The 19,760-nt window shown below is 40.4% G+C and overlaps 1 protein-coding gene across 1 annotated transcript in view; it reads left to right on the forward strand.

Moving 5' to 3' along the window:
- Window positions 1-16,076, forward strand: part of poln (polymerase (DNA directed) nu) — a 72,476-nt gene extending 56,400 nt beyond the window's left edge. Inside the window, exons 21-26 of the mRNA XM_040045002.1 lie at window positions 2,845-2,976; window positions 13,224-13,334; window positions 13,482-13,560; window positions 14,050-14,117; window positions 14,546-14,607; window positions 15,415-16,076. Coding sequence (XP_039900936.1) covers window positions 2,845-2,976; window positions 13,224-13,334; window positions 13,482-13,560; window positions 14,050-14,117; window positions 14,546-14,607; window positions 15,415-15,501 — 539 coding nt within the window. The 3' untranslated portion in view covers window positions 15,502-16,076. The remainder of the gene's footprint in view (window positions 1-2,844; window positions 2,977-13,223; window positions 13,335-13,481; window positions 13,561-14,049; window positions 14,118-14,545; window positions 14,608-15,414) is intronic.
- The last annotated feature ends 3,684 nt before the right edge of the window (window positions 16,077-19,760 follow it).

Raw genomic sequence — 19,760 nt, forward strand, 5'->3', positions numbered from 1 at the left:
GAGCGGGTAGTCAGATGAACAAAATATACAGTAAAGGGGAAAATGTGGCGATTTGTGCAGAGGGTAATGTAGGGGAAATGCACTGGCAAAGAGCAGGCGGGGCCTAGAGGGAAACAAGAAGAGGAATGTAAGGAGCCGCTGATCCACGCAGACAGACGGCTCTTCATGGAGGGATGTGTTGCTATGGTTACAGAATACTAAAAGAATCCTGCTCAACAAGACAATAATCGGGTCAGGGAGGAGGGGCACAGCCGTACACATACATACATAGAGTGGGGCCACAAATAAGAAGGCCACGCAATGATGCTGACAGATAAAAGGTAGGATAGACTATAGACTGTACATAAAAGATGTCAATGTGGAAGCGACTTAAACCTGCATTCTTTATAATGGCCAGCAGGGGGCTTTCTAAATTAATATCTATCCAACATCCGCCTGCTAAAAACCAGGGAACCAGGGATATTTCTGAAAATACTTCCTTAAAAAACTGTTTACCTGCAATACAGACATACCAACTCATATACATTTTAATATTGTATATGAGTGCATGATGTATGTATTTGTATGTTTTATAGTATTTATGTCAATAGAAAAAAACCTAAATTTATATATTCTTTCCTGCATAAATGTGCCAGTCAATGCAAATACAGACTTAATATTGAGTAAAAGTCTATTTGATTTTATTTAATTTTATTGAATTTAAAGTATCTAAATTGTGTAATTGACCAGATCCTTGTATCACACTGCTACCCAGTAAACATTCTCTCCCTGATGTGCTTTAACCCTTTAGAGCCGGTCGGAGCGGGCACGCTCTGTTTTGCGTAACTATTTTTAAATCCCGGTAGCTCTGCAACCACGTAAGCTAGCGCAATAATTTTTTTTGCATATGAAACCGGAGGAGTTGTACTTACATCTTATGCCATCAGCTTGTCCTAGGTCACAGTTTCCTTCCACATATAGCTTTGCAAAAACTGCATAAAAAGCACTTGCAGCAACAAAAACATAATATTCCAGAAACACGCTTTGCTGATCCGATCAGCTGTTCATAACACTTCCTACGTTGGAATAGACGTCAGCGCGAACTTTCACATGTCCGCCATTACCTGCCCGAAACCGGAAGTGACGTCATTTTTGCGGAAATGTAGTCTTTTTTACCATCAGGGCCTCAGGGCCTATACTGGTGTTTTTAAAAGTTATCTTTGACTTTATGACTTTCTGTGTCTTTTCTGGGATGCTTAGGACTCATATTGCACTGCTGGAAATAGTTTATTTTGATGCATATGCAGCTTTTTTGCAAATTTGCAGTATAATATTTATTTTCGTTTTTCCTGCAGTGTATAAAAATTGGTGTATTTCAAAAATAAAACTATGAAGACACTCAAAATAAATTTCCTGTGGTGGGAAACTATTTTGTGCAACTTTTTTGTATTTACAGTTTTGAGGGATAAGCCTCTTAAATTTCTCTAACTAGAAATATATGTTAAAAAATCAAAACCGATTTTCAATTTTTTTGTAGTTTATTGCACTTTTTTGTAATTTATGTAATTACTATGCACTTAATGCATACATATTATTAAAATCTGGGCTATAATTGTTGTATTGATGTATAGCAACTTGAAATGCTCCCAAAAATGGCTCCACAGCATGTAAAAATATAATTTAAGCTCTGGCGGACTTGGTTCTATGGTAGGTCTTAAAGGGTTAAGTCAAAATTACTGCCTTTTATATGTTTTTGGGGTGTATTAAACCACTTTTTCAAATTTATTTCAAGGAATCCAGATTTTAAGAAATATTTCTCATTTCAATAGTCAAGCTGCAATCACAGTTGATGTTTGTCTGTGAAGGTCAGACATCCTACACATCCAACACAATAGGGCTGTGTGTTTTCTGTTACATGATTGTTGTGATGTTGAGTCCCTGCTTTAATCACTGTCACCATCACTGAAAAACACACATAGTAACTGTGTTGCCCATTAGCAAACCCTCTACACTCCTCTGCTCGGGCCCTGCTCTTGTGCTCATGCTACAGGCTTCACACCTTTAACACCTCCTGAGCAAACACATCCACACTAGGTTTTTGTGTTCTAGTCTTCATCTCGACACACAAATACTCACCTCTAAGTCTCCCAGTGATCTTTTATCTTGTCCTTTTCATCCTCCCACTCCTCAGTTTGCTCTACTTTTTTCCTTTGCCTTTCTCCTGCCCTCTGGTCCAGTCTGTCCTCTGTTCACTTAGCTCCTCTCAACTTCTTGGCCTCAGGCCTCACCTATCTGTCGCCACCATCTTTGGTCAGGAATTCTAATAATTATAATTATCTCCACTGAGGTGAATGTGATCAGCACCACCTGTTAAACTCTCCTTGCAGAGAATACATCTTCCAAGTAATTTGCATGTGAGAGGAAATCCAAGGAAAGCGAATAATGTCACAAAGCTAATCGCTGCATTTATCAGACATTACTCAGATTATACATGCATGTATTTTACATCATGCCCAATTCAAAACATTTGAGAAATGCACACTGCATCATACACCCTAACACACCCGAGTCTCCTGACATCGTAGACTAAACACATCCTCTCAAATATCCCATCTCTCCACTGGCATGTCAGCGCCACTGCTGCCCTGCATTGCTGCCTTCCTGCATGCTCCGGGGGGGATATTTTATTCATCACTCGCCAGTTTGATATGTGTTATGTTTGTGGGCAGTGATGAGCTCGCAGCCTAGACGCCAAACTGTAACTTCTGCTCTCCTGCTGCTGTAATAAATCAATAATTTCATAGATCGCAGTTTTCTGACTGAACTGTTTGTTTCCTCCTCCCTGATACGTCTTATCACGTGTAGGCCGCGAGCGTCTGTCGGGTATCTTGGGGGTTAGCAGTGAGCAGGCCAGCCAATTCCAAGATCGCTTCCTCCAGACCTACAGAGACGTCCAGGGCTTCATCCAGAGAACCATCCAGCAGAGCCACAAACAAGGTCTGTGTCCATTCATAGTCGTGTTGTATCTAATAATAAGCTTGCCTCAAGGTTAACGAATATGTATTCCTGAAAGCAAAGAAGCTACTTCACAGAACTCAGTAGAAATATATCAAGAGTAAAAGAAAAAATTAAAAGTGTTTGTTGGTTTGTTTGCGTTTGTGTGTGTCAGTCCGATTAGGCCTGCACTTTTGACATGCATAGCAGACTTTAAGTTTCTTAAGCATCCACACCCTCTGTGGATTTGTGTGTGTTTGGCTGGAGATGAAGAGATGTGCTGGATGGGCTGGAGATGTGCTTGCATTGGCAGGAAGAAGACGAACTGCCCTGGGTCAATACTTGAAGGGGACGGGGTGGATAAGAGGGGAGGGGCTGGAGGGTCTGATGGTTAGGACGAGACCCTTTATTTATATTCTGACCGAACTTCCAGCGCAGCACACTTGAGACTTGAACACACGCACACAAAATAGTGTAAAGTCTGCACTTTAACCCTGATTGCACATAGTGCACGAGCCAAGCGTGAACAGGGGGCGGGATGCTTCAGAACAGACCCTCTGACACTCACTGACTGCTGTTTGAGCTAATCTCGCCCTCCGGCCAAGGATCTAATCCCTTCTTAACTTTATCTTATGTGTGCTATATTGACTTTCCCCTCGCTAAGAAAAACACTAGCTAATTACAGAGTAAACCAGATAAATTAGCCGACATCAGTGAGAAACATTCAGCTGTGTCACTATGTCAGCTTCAGATTCTTTGTCAGGCTGTGGCCGCGCAGAAAAACAGCATTTATCTGGTCTAATAAATGTTGAAAAATAACCTCATTTTGTAGCAGACATCAAAAATTAGGTCAGACCAGTGGATGTGTTTCACGCCAGCTGCAGCGGCGCACACCTTTTTTTTTTTTTCTTCACAAACACCGACACGCCGTTACACACAGACAGGTGCTCCATCACCCTCAGCACTGGTGACACAGCCCACTACCTGCTCATCACTTCCCCTTTCTTCTGCAATACGGGCGCCGATCGAAGCACCGTAATGGACTCATTCTTTCAGACTGCCGTGCAGAGATCGCAGTGGAAGCCTCCTCGTTCTCAGGGGCAGAGCGATGATGTGCCAAACAGGGGCTTTAATTCAGCCCATCACCATGGTGATGCTCCCATCAGGGACGGCTCTAGAAGTTATTCGCCCCACACTCTTTGTCTGTGTGTCCCTCTCTCATCCTGTCCATCAGTCTGTCTCTTTCGTTCCTTTCTCTCTTCAACCTCGCGCTTTTGATCCACGCTACCGTCTTTATGTTTCATCTTTCCCTTTTCTTCCCCTCCCTCATTCCACAGCAGCAGGTTAGCTGATCGATAAAACAGCCTTCTTGAATCAATGCTAGCAGCGGCAGCATACTGTATTACACCAGAGTCCCTGGCTGTTTTAGCTGCTGTGCTGTGACTCAGGGAGCAGGGATTAATATGTGCTGTAGCCTCTCGCCTGCTCTGCACAGCTGATCTGACACTACGATGTTTTGCTCAGAAGGATGTTGACTGAGCAGAGATGAGGTGAACAGAGCAACCTCATCTGCTGTCATATTTGCTGAAAATGTATTGGAAAGGGCAATACGAAGGTGAGGTCAGCATCACGGTGTCGGCGTAATTGCAGAGGGGCAAGAAAAGGAGGAGCTGTGTGGAAGTAAATGAGGGCATCAGCCAAGAAGGAACAAGGCAGAGATGAAGAAAAAACAGGGTTGTTTTGATTGTTTATGCCAAACCACAAAAATGATTCAGTCACAGCTGCATTTCTCATAATGGTTGACACTCTGTTTGACACTCTTTGTGGGTAAGCCTCTGCTGTTGTTCCTCACATCGTGCGCTTTTTATTGAAATTCTTCAGATTATTCCTGAGATGAAAAGATGAAAGCAGGTGGAAGTTGTGTTTTGTTTTTCTTTTAAACAGTGGGGAATCACAGAGATCACAAAAAACAGCGAAGCCTTCTTAAGGCTACACTGACATAGGGAGGACTAGCTATGCAAGGATATGAAAACACTCTCATGAAGACGTCCTGTTGCGATGTCCTGTTGTTCATGCACAGGTGCGTGCAGTTCTCCTGCAGACTTTTGCAGACAGTAGAACTGTGAAATACTTGTCATGAATAAAATAAAAGGAGGCTGTCGTTTCACTGCTCATTTCACATTTCATGCTCTGCACATGTAGTCTCAAATGGCTGCAACTCTCAGCTGTGCACACAGCTTTTGTTCAGTAACTACGTAACTCACAGATAAGTTTAATCCTGAAATACTACTTCACCAATATTTTGAGATTTTCAGTTTATGGTGGATGTATTTCACAAATGTTACCAATTTTTTATAATTAGTAGATGTTGATGCTACAGTATAGTGTGAACAGTTCAAGCCTGCTCAAAGACGCTTTTGACAATTTAGGTCAAAAACAGGTTGTTTTAATCCATTGCAAGATAATTGCAGGGAAACCTAAGGACATCATAATATATCATTATATCATTGCTATGTCAAAACATCACCTTTTGTGGATATAACTGAAATGTTATTGCCATGAAATAATAATGATACGCTGCTTTTATAAGGTGTTATAGGTGCACAAATGGTAAAAAAGGTCATTTTAGCCTCTCGCTAGATGGTTGCAACATGATAATAATATCTGATATAGATAAGAACCTACAGGGGTCTGAAATGACTGAGAAAGATTTGTGCTGTGGTGATAAAATAATTAATCCCTGAAAACCTTTCAGGGATTAATTATTTTACATGATCAGACCTTAAGATTAAGCTGAAAACGTTTCAGTACATTAGGCAACATCACCACAATCAGTACCAATAAAATCTTTTCTGTTGTCAGTAAATATTACAATATTTTTCATACCTAAACTGAAATAAAAATCAGATTCATATTCAGAGTTATTCAGAGTCGTTTTATATATGAGTAAAGCTGTTATAGGCTGTGTTTTTATACCAACAGTTGATCACATAACAGTTTGACTGGTCACATGGAGTAATCGAGCCTACAGAGGTTTTCCCACTTTGTCTTACATGATTTATAACTTACTTTTGTGTAGCTGTCTTTGTCGTGGTCCCAGAGTTTTAACCTTTCAATGTCTTGAATTTTGTTTAGAATCAAATGTTCTGTGTCTTTTTTCACCGTGAGCTAGGGCTGTGCGATATGACCAAAATCTCATATCCCGATATAAGAATTCTATCGTCCCGATAACGATATAAATCACAAAAATGTAACATTTTCTGTAAATTCTGTGAATCTCGGGCAGCTCGACTTGCGGGAAGTGTTTCCAGCTGCGCGTCATGTAGCTGGAGTCCAGTGGTTTAACAGATGCATGAAACTATACATTTTTAGACATAAGTTGTAAATGCCGCCGTTTTCTTTGTGAGTATTTATTACACGGCATGCTGCGGGGGAAAGCCTGTTCTAATGTTTGAGTCTAATGTTTATTTTTTAGCACCTGGCGGCTCTTTTTTACTTCTCATCCGTAAATAATCTGCTCTTTCACGTGATTCAGTTTATTTTGAAAAGTCTCAACAGGATCTTGAGCTTTATTGTGAAAGGTTTACGTGGAACATAAACAAGCGGACACGCGATGCTGTTACCGTCGTTGTTGCTAACGACAACGCATAAAAACAGGCGCTTGTCTGTCGGTAGTGTGGTTATATAAAATATAAGAGAAAGAGAGAACTTTAAGAAATTAATATAGCCACTGCATGTGACCATCAAACGATTGAAAAAATATTGACGTAACCAGTTTTATTTTTCGACCACCACGAAACAAACGATAGCGTAAAATGAGACATTTTTATATCATCATCCAATATATATCGTTAAATCGAACAGCCCTACCGTGAGCCTGTGTTCTCCGTTTTTTCTTGATTGCTTTAGGTTTTGAGTTTTATTTTCTTCTTACAGTCGAGTTTCTAGTTGGTGTTTATGGAGATTGTTATGTGTTTAGTTTCCACAGGGCTCCTTTTGTTTGCTGTCTTTTTTTTTTTTTTTTTTACAATTTTGTCTCATCTTTCTGTGTTTCTTCATCTGTTGGTTCACTCATGTTTCTACATTACCTTGTTTCAGTTGTTGTCCATTTCGTGTTTTATCTCCCATTTGTTGTTCTGAGTTTTACTTCTTCTGTGTAGTTATTTAGATTTGGTTAAGCTGTTACTCGTTACCCTCCTGTGTTCAATCCTCAAGCAGTGTGTGTATAAATAATCCTGTCATTCCTTTGGTGGCTGTTATATCATCATGTGTCTGATTTTCTTTGTAGTTTGTTTTGTTACTTGTGTTTTCATGGACTTAGTGTTACTTTTGGATTATGAGTTTTGCGTTTTTATTGATGTATTTGGAACGTCTAAACTAAACTACTCCTCAAGTTAACTTTAAACATTATCTACCTTAACAGCTTTCACGTGCAGACACCCGTGCTTAGCAATTACCAGGTAAACATAATTGAAAGCTCATCCATCAGTAGATCCATTTTCTTCTGCTTATCAGGGTCGGAGTGGAGCTGGAGCCTGTCCCAGCTGAAGGCAAGAGTCCGGGTACAAAAATAAAATCTTATCAGCTAGAAAAAAATGCTTCTTTAGGTGTTGGTAATGACCAATAACTGGCTAAGCTAAAACAGTAAATATTGGACTTCAGTTGATCTGTTACCCAGAAATGTATCTCAAGCTGTTTTTTACTCATAATGGGTCTTTAGGGGGGTGATTACCTTCTTAAGCACAATCAATCTGCAAAGATTGTAATAACTGAATGATTGTAACCCGATTTGAGAAAAAAAATTAAAACTAGGTACACTCCTGGTCATGCTTTGTCTCTTGGTAAAAGCTCTTAGGGGAGGTCCACATACTCCTCTGTGCAGGAAAAAAACAACAAATTAAAACACCATGTTGCATTGTAAATGTTGGGTTTGTTAAAGAGCAGCTGTTTGCTGGCAACAAAAGGCAACAATTAAAGTAACAAATAAAAAATAAAAAAACACTGTAAGTGTTGTTCATTAACCCTTAACTAGTCTGCTTCATTAGGACTGCGTGGGTTTGTGTTTGAATGGCAGAAACTCACCAGCTGTCAAACAGTTTTAGTTTAAGCATTGTTATGGTGCATGGAAGCGCAGCCTTTGTTGACTATAATGTTGATGCTGAATGGGCTCTTATAACTCATTTTTTATGTCTTTGTTATAAATATTAATTTGATTAGGAGGATGGTGATGAATTATGAAATAACACAGCATATATTTACCAGATGTTAATTATACTACAGCGTGGTTACCCAGCCGTGGATTTCTGTGATGTTGCCGTAACACTTCCAAAAGGCTGACCACAATAACAGGCTGAACTTGAAAAACACTGGCCTGTGTCACTCTCAGTGGAAAAACACAGCCTGTTGGGAATGAAAACAAACACATTCCAGTATGATTCACCACCATACCTGGGGATAAAGGTCACATGCATGTGTCACGGGTCAGTTCACAATGAGCAGAGTGTTAATGTTTGTTGCTATCTGTAGAGCACTTGTTTCCAGCGCATTTATGCTTGTGTGCGGGATTGTGTGTGTGCGTTCAGGGAAGAGGGTCATTCAGGTTTCATGTCCTAGCTGGATTAGCTCATAGTAAGGGATATCAGAGGGATTTGGCTGTACAGCCTGCTCCATTGTCCTGTTAGTGGAATGTTCTGGCCCACTGTGTGTGAGTGTGGCCGCACGTGTGTGCGTTGCATACCTGCATATGATAATGTGTATTATGTACGTATCACATCAGTGCACATTCTTGCTGCCCTTTGTGTGTTCGTGTCACTTTTCTAGGAATGTGTGTGTTTCTCTTTTCTTTACGGTGCGACTCGTTTGGATGTCGGTGTTTTTGTGCGGATGGCCGTTTGCGTGTGTCTTTGTAAGCCTGCTGTTACCATAATCACCTGTAATGCTCTATCAACAAATGGCTTTTCACACAAAATCACTGGTGTTTTTTGTTTTGTTTTGTTTTCTTTGTTTTTTTTATATTTTGCTGGGGTTTTATTGCCTTAAGGCATCCTAAACCTGCAGAGGTTTTACACAGGTGCTCAACATTGGTAACTTGTTTTACACAAGCTTGTAAGTTGAGTTGAATTTGCATCTAATGAAATTTGCTATATAAATAAAATTCTCATTGTCTAACTGTAGATATTTAAAGCCTGAAATATGTTTTAATATAGCTAATAAATGGTAGATGGCAGAGATTGGTGTAGCCACACTAATGGAAATTGTTTTTTATGGATGTTTGTTTTTTACATTCGATGCTTTGATGTTAGGGTTTGTTTGTAACTATGGACATGGTCAGCAACAATATTCAGGTAGGTTGTGGTATTTAAATCATGATCAGTTGGTACTAAGGGACTCAAAGATATGCCAAGAAAATATCCCAACAGGCTGAAGTAATTTAAGCCTGGGTGGATCCATGCTTTCGTGTTGTTTATGCTAAATTCTGATCCCACCGTCTGAATGTTGCAGCATGTTGTCCAGTTTTGGTGAGCTGGTGTGAATTGTAGCCTGTTTTAACAGGACAGGAGGGGTAACTGGTGTGGTCTTCTGCTGCTGTGGCAGTTATATGTGTTCAGACATGATCTTCTGGATACCTGACCTGTAAAGAGTGTTTATTAGAGTTTCTCTTACCTTCCTATCATCTCAAAGCACACTGGCCATTTTCTGTTTTTCAGACCATTCTCTGTCAACACCAGAGATGGTTGTGTGGGTAAAATAAGTCAATCAGCAGTTTCTGAAATACTCAGACGAGCGTATCTGGTACCAACGATCATGCCACATTCAAAGTCATGAATGTTTGCATGCCTAAACGAAATTATTTGCTGCTATGTGATTGGCTGATTGGATATTTAAGGGAGTAAGCTGTTGTTTAATAAAGTGGTCAGTGAATTTATAATAATGGTGTTAAAATGACATTATCATACTGTAATACTAAAATAAAACACTATGTTTTAAAGTTTAGGGGTTTTTGTTTCTAGTTTTGAAACAAAGATCATTTTCTCAATAAATCTAATTTTCTTTGTACAGTTTGTTTTTTTTAACACTTAATTACTGACCATAACTAACCATAATTAACCATAATTAACCATAATTACTGACCTTAGATTATTTTAGACTAGAGTATTTCTCATAAATGGATGAAACGGTGCAGGTTTGATCATGATCACAAACCGGCCCCAGACTGTAAGACTCGGCCCTCATCTCTCCTCCACTCGCACACTGAGCACCGGCTCCCCACAGGGCTGTGTGCTGAGCCCCCTCCTGTATTCTCTCTACACCCACGAATGCAGTTCGACCCACAACAACACTCTCATCATCAAGTTTGCTGATGACACCACGGTAGTCGGACTCATCTCGAAGGGAGACGAGGCAGACTACAGAGAGGAAGTCCTGAAGCTGGCAGCATGGTGTTCAGAAAACAACCTGGCACTGAACACTAAGAAAACCAAAGAGCTCATTGTTGACTTCAGGAGACACAGCACTGACTTGGCCCCCCTCTACATCAACGGGGAGTGTGTGGAGAGGGTCCACACCTTCCGGTTCCTTGGTGTCCTCATCTCTGCTGACATCTCCTGGACAGGAAACATCTCAACAGTCATCAAGAAGGCCCAACAGCGGCTGCACTTCCTGAGAGTCCTCAGGAAGTACATTGTCCATTGAGAGCCTGCTAACCTACTGCATCACGGTATGGTACGGCAGCTGCACCAAGGCGGATAGAGTGAGGCTTCAGAGTGTGGTCAAGACAGCACAAAAGATCATCGGCTGCCCTCTCCCCTCCCTGATGGACATGTATTCCTCCCGCTGCCTCAGCAGAGCAGCAAACATTATCAAGGACAGCTCCCACCCTGGCTTCAACATGTTCAGCCTGCTTCAGGTGCATCAACACAAAAACCCACAGACTCAAAAACAGTTTCTTCCCCAAACTCACACATGCACCGATAACACAGCCCCCCCCCCCAATTTTTTTTCTTCGCACTTCCTCTATGGACCACCACTGTGCAATACCAATTCTATGTGCAATAACTCAACTGTATATACACAACACTATTATTACATATGACTTTTTTTTTAAAAAACGGCTTGTATATTTGTACATTTTATATATACATAATATATTCTTATATATATATGTATATACTCTATATATCTAAATGATATATAGCTATATAGAGATTATATATATATACTATTATATGATATATATACATAGAATATAATACTTAATATATATATTATAGATTATTTTATATATAGATATTATATATATATCTATATACTATATCTTATATATATATCTATGTATATTATATCTCTATATCTATGTATATCTATATATAGTACTTACTATATATATTATAGATATCTATATATATAGATATATATATCTATATATACTATATATATATATATATATTCTATATATCTTATTATATATATCAGATATATCTTATATAGAGATCTAGATATATACATATATATATCATATATATATATATATATACTATCCTTTCCCTTGTTAATCTACTGGTCCATATGTATATAGTGCTACAGAACTGCATGTTTACACTGAGTAGGAGATGCTCTGTATCTCATTGTACAACTGTATAGTGACAATAAAGGCATTCTATTCTATGTAAATTTATAGCTGTATAAACGTGGTTGTAAATGAATCGTTCAGTATAGTTGTTAAAACAGCTTTTGTTACTGGGGGGGTTTGAAGACTCAAAGGGTTTTTTAGCTTTGAATGATAATCTGCTTCTTGACAGGTCATCGAGTGTACAGCACGCTTTAAAACTCCACCATTTTTAGCATTTTTCTTCGTCTGCAGGTCTGCTTGCATCCATCTGTTTGTAGATCTTGGGCTGTAAAAAGCCTTCTGTTTCTCCAGCGGGAGCTGCTCAGATTTTGATCATTTGCCTAAAGTGATGCCTCTTAAGTCAGTATTAGTTGGAGCTGATGGCTGTAAGTTTGAAAACGTGGGAGATAAAAATTGTGTGTGGATTTAGAAAGAAGTGAATTTATCAGTTCAGACTGCTCCTCATCTCTGCAGCTCTCTCTTTGAGGCTCAAAGCTTTAGGTTGTGTTGTTAGCCGCTGCTAGCATAACACATCTGCAGCTTCAATACAGCTGACACAGTTGACTTGTGAACTATGAAGTCTCTGTGATTTTACAAGGAATAAAATAAACATGAAATAAACAAAAAATATAGTTTGGTTTGGCTGCATTAACCGTTGTCAGTACAACGCTGCTACACAAAGGGAATGTTACATTTATGATTTCACACTGTGGATACCAAGTAAAGGCAACCCCAGGCCAGGGTAGCTATGTCTGTTTTTTCCTCTGTCATTTGAATGATTATACTGAGGTAACATTTTTCTAGTGTGTAAAAAAACCCCAAAAAACCCACCTGTAGCAGCAATAACTTGAATTCATCTTTTTCTCTGTGACTTGATGGTCTCTCACATCATTCATCACCCTCCACCACCGTGCTGACAGCCGGTGGTGTTTGTGCTCATATGCTGAGCTTTTCTCCAAATGTGGTCTTTGCATCATTGTGTGTTCGTGTCATTGTTCCAGGCGTCTTGTGCTGTGTTCATTTTAGAGAGAGGCTTTTTGTAGCTACACCTAAACTGAACATCCACCCTTTCAAATTGGGACCTCACCAACCCATCGTCAAAACCCATTTGAAAATTAATTTTTACTATTTGGCATTTAAACCTGTGTTTTGTAGTTGATGTGTTTTTTTTTAACTTGGTATTATGATGTTTTATCCTCAAACAAAAACAACTGAATTTATCCACAAGGAGCAAATACAATTCTTATTCATATTAATCTTTTATCTGTACAGCACTTTGATCAACGCTTATTGTTTTTAAATGAGCCTATGAATAAATACATTTACTTCACATGACTCCTGGCAGCTGGCACCATGCTTGTTCGTTTTTCTGTCATTAGATTTTTAACTTGGTGACTGAGGCCTGTAGAGTTTTGCATCTAGCTCTTGGGAGTTTTCAGTCTCTCTGAGCACTCCATGCTCTGACCTTGGGGTGAATTTGCTGGGATGTCCATTGTGTTAACACACACCTCCAGATCATCAGATCTTTGGTATTAAAAAAAATACTATATCTTCCAAGGAAACCAGAGCAAGTAATGTACTATTCTTAGAAAAATCATTATTAATTATTCCATTTAAATATTCATTTTTTCAATTCTTTTAGGTTATGTGCTGTCCATTATGGGTCGCAGACGGAACCTCCCCAATATCAACTCCCCAGACTGGGCCATCCGCATGCAAGCTGAGAGGCAAGCTGTCAACTTTGTGGTCCAGGGTAGGAAGACTGATAGCACTCTTTGTGTGTGCTTTTCTCAGCTTCTCTTTATATTTCACCTCAGTGAAGTAGGCTTTCAAACTACTTCTCTGACCTGGAGGGTTTGCCTCTTGTTTGTTGTGTATGTGTTTTTATTTGTATGTACAGGTTCTGCTGCGGATCTCTGTAAGATGGCCATGATCAGAATCTTTAACCTGGTCTCCTCCTCCAGCTCGCTGTCTGCCAGGTACCACCTCTAAACACGGCACTGCTCACCAAAGATGCACAGACTACCAAAATCTCCTCTCTCCTTTGACGAGACAAAATACGCAAATGCGTGTTGGCTCTCCATACCGCACGTCTTTCTAAATCTACACAATCAGAACTTGCTCATGTTCCATATTTATGCAGGAGATCTGACAGAGCTTGTCTTACCAAAACACACAAACGACTTGCTGTGGTTTACCAGCCAGCTACATTTGTAGAGATGAGGCATGATCCTGGATTAATGCTGGTAATGATGCCAAACAATCAGCTGGAGTAAACAAAGTTGAAGCAAAAGCCAATATATAACAAAATTACAGAGCAGTGTGCGAAGTAAACGGAGGAGTCTGCTGAAACAGTCAGATGCCTCATTCTTTATTTTTAGTAGCTTTAATAGCAACAGTGGTGTTTACTCTCTATGTGTGTGTGTGTGTGTGTGTGTGTGTGTGTGTGTGTGTGTGTGTGTGTGTAGGCTTATGGCTCAGCTCCATGATGAGCTTCTGTATGAAGTGGAGGACTCCCAGGTGCAACAGTTTGCAGGTAAAAAAAAAATCATTTTATCAGTTATTGACAATTAAAAAAAAGGTCCAGGTCAAATTTTACTTAAATAAAAGTCAGTCCAATAGCTTCAGCACGCTTTTATTTCTTTAAGCAAAACTGTTTCTTAAATTAGTTTCACTTTATATGTTTCAGCCAATTGTCTGTGCCTCAGTCTCCGGGGCCGTCTCTCTGCACTAATGTATTGTACACAGGAGCCATGTCACAGCGGGGACAGTAGATAAAACACTGAAAATACCTGAAATGTGTAAAGTTGGTGTTTTAAACAGTGTAGTGTTTGGATCACTCTGAGATTTGAATAAAGATTTTTTTAAGTGAATTAAAATCTTGTTTCCTAAGCTTTAACATATAATTGCTATGCACCATTATTTTTTATTGTTCAAAAATAAATACAGATTTTGTTTGTGCAGCTCTGGTAAGAAGTAGCATGGAGTCGCTACAGCACATTGATCATCTGGGAGTCCATCTGAAAGTGAGTAAAAGAAGTGTAATTGAACTCAGATGGCGGTATGGTCTTGTCACATGTCATGTGGAGTGCAGGATTGATGGGAAACTGTAGATTTTCTTGCTAGTGGACTGTGGCTTAAAGCAGTCAGTAAGCAGGTTACTGCAAACAGACTGAACTAACACACTGGGTCCTGCTATTCTGAATCAAATCACCCTTTGAAAGCCCAAACAGAATAAACATGTTCCACAATAAACAAGCTCAAATTTACAAAAATGTCAGATGCTTCAGAGGCCTTGAAAAAATATTTTAATGAAGGAAATTTGTACCAGACGACCCCTTCTGTTTTTAATTTGGCTGCTCTCTCCCTGCACTTCCTTGATACAACTGCATGCGAACGTACTGTTTGCAGTCTTTCAAGAATTTTTAAGCAATATGATAACAGCACCTACTGCACTTGAACGGTAAATCGGTGTCCGACTTCTGGAAGTCAATCAGAGAAAGGCAAATGCAGGACTCATTCGTCATTTTTATACTCATCACACTACGCATGTAAACACTACATCTTGTTAAGTCTTCAGCTTTTTGCCTTTAGTGAAAAAGTCTGACGTGAATAAATTACTGATATATTAGAAGATAAAAATTTGGCCGTTCTTTTTAAACCTTATGAAGGTTTGAGATTTAGGACACGGGTTGCCATGTTTTGATAAAAAGGAGCATATTGTTGTTTGTTTGCTGTTGTTTTGTGGTGTTTGGTGCATGTTGAAGAAAAATGTATTTAAAAAAAAAAAAAAACCAGCCAACGCCCTTCCTTTTCATCTGTGTGATTCCCAGGTGCCCCTGAAGGTGGCAGTCTCCAGTGGCAAGTCTTGGGGGTCCATGTCTGAGCTTGATGTCCCTCCAATGTTCCCCTCTCTTTGAGCGCGTCGCCTCCCTCCCTTCACCTCCTCGACGGCGACGCCTCTCTGTTGAATCTGCTTCTTCTCCCCCTCGATGAGCTCCTTTCTTCCCCTCATAGTCTCCTCTTCATCTGTACCCCTTCACTTGTCCTGTATCCTCATCACTATGGAAACCAGCCAGCTGAAGCTCCCACTTACTTTTTCTCCATCCGTATCCGGGGGCAACGGCAGGAGCCTCAGACTGGATCGCACCAGTTTGGTGTTTTTTTTTTTCTTGCTCTCTCTCTCTCTCCATCCTCCAGAAAAAGATTCCTTGTCCTCTTCCTCTCCTCCTCCTCTCCTCCTCCTCCGTTTTCTCACTATTTTCTTAGATGTTTTTCTGGTCGTTGCCAAGGTGAACACTTCATGTTCAAGAGAGGGCGTGATATTTATCGGTTCATAAAATTGTTTCAGGTTTTAAAAAGGTTTTAAAAAAAAAAAAAAGAAGTAGTTAACCTCTTTATCTCTGTGGTGTTTTATAGAAAAGACTTCCTTGTATTTATTGTTCTTTTGCCTTTTGTGTGTGTGTGTTTAATAAACCTCACATGTTCTTGTAAATATTCCCGGTCCCACCGTTTATCTCCCATTTTCATGCATTTATTTCTGAAGCTAATTTGCATGCTACATTTTAGCAAGCTCTTCGTGGATTCGTGTTTATCGAGTCCTTTGAGGGATAAATCATACTTGGAAAAAGCATTAAAACAAAAATGAGCTGCATTTAAAACATTTTGCTGTTTTAACACAACGAAGCTTCGATGTGTTCAGAGACACTTGTGTGTAATAAACTTCACCTCGTGTTGGCTGCATTCATGACTCAGAGCAGATGATCTAATTTTTCTCTGCTCTTCGCTCGCTGCAGCTCATCTTTTATCTGCTCACTTGGCTCCAGCCCACTCGCCCCTTTTGTCTTGTTTTTTTGCCTCTCTCTCTCACACACGCACACATTCCACGAATGCTCGTATGGACACGTACATGCACGCACGTCCACCGACACCCACACTTTCCATCCGTGCAGCCGAAATGAATGCGCTCGCGCACATTCAGCGGCTTCCAGGCACACTGACCGACTTTCTTTATCTGTGGCAGCCACAGCTAGACACTTTTTATAGTGTCCTGCAATTAAGACCCTTCGAGCCTGCAAAATGTGTCTGGCAGAACCATACGCCTTGTGACAAGATCAACAAAGCCTAACCCCCCCATTATGCATTTGAAATGTCACATCACGTTGGCTGCTAATTGTAGGAGTTGTCGGGACAAAGGTGCATGTGGAACATCCAGCAGATCCAACATGAGTAGTGTCTTGTCATGCACTTAAATTCCTGTAGTTTCCCTTGTTTTTTGTTTTTATTCCAGGGGAATCAACCTTCCCTTTTCCGCTCCATTAGAGAAGTGTTTCTCACCAGGTCAGTCTGAGTAGTTCAGAGCCAGACCAAGGGACAGTGTTATGGAAATCTGCCCCTCTATTCTCTCATTGTTCTGTGGTTAAAGGGTGAAAGCCCCCCCTCCTCCTCCTTCTCCACCTCTTTGCGAGGGAAACGAAAGCCTGGTATGTGCAAATTCAAGAGGACACTCGCGCTTTTGGAGTTGTTCGAAGCACGAGGGAGGTAAAACAAACACTTCTTTGTTTTTCCAGAGTGTGTTTTATTTAGCAGTGTCAGTTGCACAGCAGACTGTGCTGGTATCCCACTTTTGCTCCACTCTGACTTGGGCTTTGACCTTTGATTTGATAGGTTAAAATGGTCGGGCATTAAATTAAAATGAAAAACGTAATTAGACTTCTTGAACGTTAATCTCTTTTCCAGGATGTAATTGAGGTTATTGAGTGTGGTCATTTAAGTGATAACTTCACCTCAGTGACCTGTGCCGTTAACAGGAGCCGATCCCGAATCCCTCTCAAGACTCCAGATGAGCTTCTCCCTCGCTGCCAGGAGGTGTGTAAGTAGAACCTGCAGTATATCCCCCACCCACCCACAGCTGACATTTATGTCACTTCAGTTCAAATATTGCTGTCTCATTTCTCTCCTCCCCTCTGCTCTCTTTGGGGGGAAAAAACAACTCCAGCACCGTGTAAAATGCATCATCATTTTAATCGATACAATATATGTACATCCATGTTTCAGTCATCATAATGCAAGAAATCCCATCTTTACATCTATACAGTGTTCCAGTTGTATTCAGTATAAAAGAAAGGGTTAATAATCACGATATTAAGAGTAATCCCCATGTGGTGATGCAGAAGTCTTCCAAACGAATGGCAGAAAGGGAACTGAAAGCTAATAGATCTCAATAAATGCCACTGCAGTCTCACAGAGGTCACATGGTGTTACTGTCTTGCTCTCTCTCTCTTTGTCTATCTCATGCTCCATCTTCTCAAACTCCCTGGGAATAAATAAATATGCAGAAATCACCACACCATGCTTGGTCTAATAATGTACATTAGAATCATGTTGCAAGATTGGATTTTAACCCTCCTTCCTTCATACATGTGAACCTTCTGGGCCCCCGGTGCTGTGTACTGGCTGTTCTACTTGAAAAGGGGCCTCTTTTCCATCCCCTTCAGGTCCCTCGGGTACAAAGTTCCCTCAGATGCTGTTTAACCTCCACCCCCCTACTTCAAGTCCATCCATCTCATCCATCTACGCTCCTTCCATTTCTTTATCATGGCGGGCTTGTTGACCTGCCTGCCTCCCCACAGTGTGGCTGCATATCAGTCCCCCTGCTGTGCTTTGTGTGGTCAGTTTCCTGGCAACAGACAACAGCAATGACAAAGCTCCAGGGCAGAGAAAGCCCTCTTTGCATTACAGCAGCTTACTATAGCTAGATAGCTCCAGAGCCCCTGATGTTCATGGTCATGGCTGGTGTGTGTGCGTGCTACAAGCTAAAAGAGCTGCAGTGTTCGGGCTCGCAGTACGACAACGCCAGAGAGTTCAAGCAGACAGGAAGTCCACAATGGCGGCGCTTCTGAAAGTGGCTGCTGCTGTTTCTGTGTGACTCTTGTGAGGTAGCACAGATTAAGACACCTGCACTACTGCAGAATCAATTCTCTTATTTTAAAAATATATTTTTATATATTTTTAAATCCACAAGCGTGGTTACAAAAAGGAGTAAAAATGACCCCCAGATGCTATATACAGTAAAATATACTTTACAGCTTTACAGGTAATAAATCGTAGATTAAAAAAAAAAAAAAAAAAAGCCTTTGAAAATCACTGGTAAGATACGCAGTTGAGAGCAGTGATTTCGGCGGCTGCAGCACGGTTTTAATTGATTAGCTTCGGTCGTGCTGACAGACTGCAGGAAGTGAAGTCGCAGTGCATGTTTAAATGGTGCGAGTTAATCAAAAAGTCCTTATGGTTGAATAAAAGCTCTGTTAAGAGATTTACAGAAGCAAGCATTTACAGAGTGGGACTACACAATCTTTTTTTTTTTTTGGTCCTGTCTGCTTGAACTCTTTTTTTAGCATCCATTAGCCCCTTTGTGTCATTTCCCTTTGACTTCTGTACAAATATGTAGCGGTACCCCTTTTAAAAAGCAGATCTTTGACACCCCCTATGTAAAGACACATAAAAATAAAAAATAACCCCAAACATTTTACAATCAAACACCCCCTCAGGCTTCAGCATAAATGAGCGGTAATGTTACAATACTAATTGTTACAGTGTCGGGCATGTAAATATCAATGCAGCATTTCATGTTTCTTGATAAAATCCTTGCCATTGTTCTGTTCTTTTGCCTCCTTGTGTTTATTGCTTGCTTAGATGGCACATGGGCAGAAGTTTTCCAGATAATAACGAGTAAATTACAGGGCTGTGCTGAACAAAATGGAGCCGTGTGAGGAATTAAAAATGCAGCAGTTTCTGTCACCTTTGGCAAATTTCCACCTCCTAAAATAGCCTTGGGTTGTAGCATGAACTATTACATTGTATCCTGTATATATATATCTTTATGATACATACAGTTGATGATACAGGAGAAACTTTATCCATGTTCTTTATAGGAAATGGTAAAAAAAATCAAACTACCTTGTACTGTATTAGCAAAACAAGACACAGTTGTGCTACAAGTGCTTCATGTGTTCTTGGCACCCGTGGCCTCAGTCCAGAGTGAGTCCTTCAGCGCTCTCCACAGTGGAGCAAAGTCCTCACCAGAGGTAGAGAGAGAGAGAGGGAGTCCATGCTGTGGAGCTCTGTTGCCTCCTCCACCCTCCTCCACAGCTCCCCCACCCCACCCGCCGTCAATTGC

The sequence above is a fragment of the Simochromis diagramma genome, unplaced genomic scaffold (genome assembly GCF_900408965.1).
Source record: "Simochromis diagramma unplaced genomic scaffold, fSimDia1.1 OVJJ01000590.1, whole genome shotgun sequence".
In the NCBI taxonomy this organism is placed as follows: Eukaryota; Metazoa; Chordata; class Actinopteri; order Cichliformes; family Cichlidae; genus Simochromis; species Simochromis diagramma.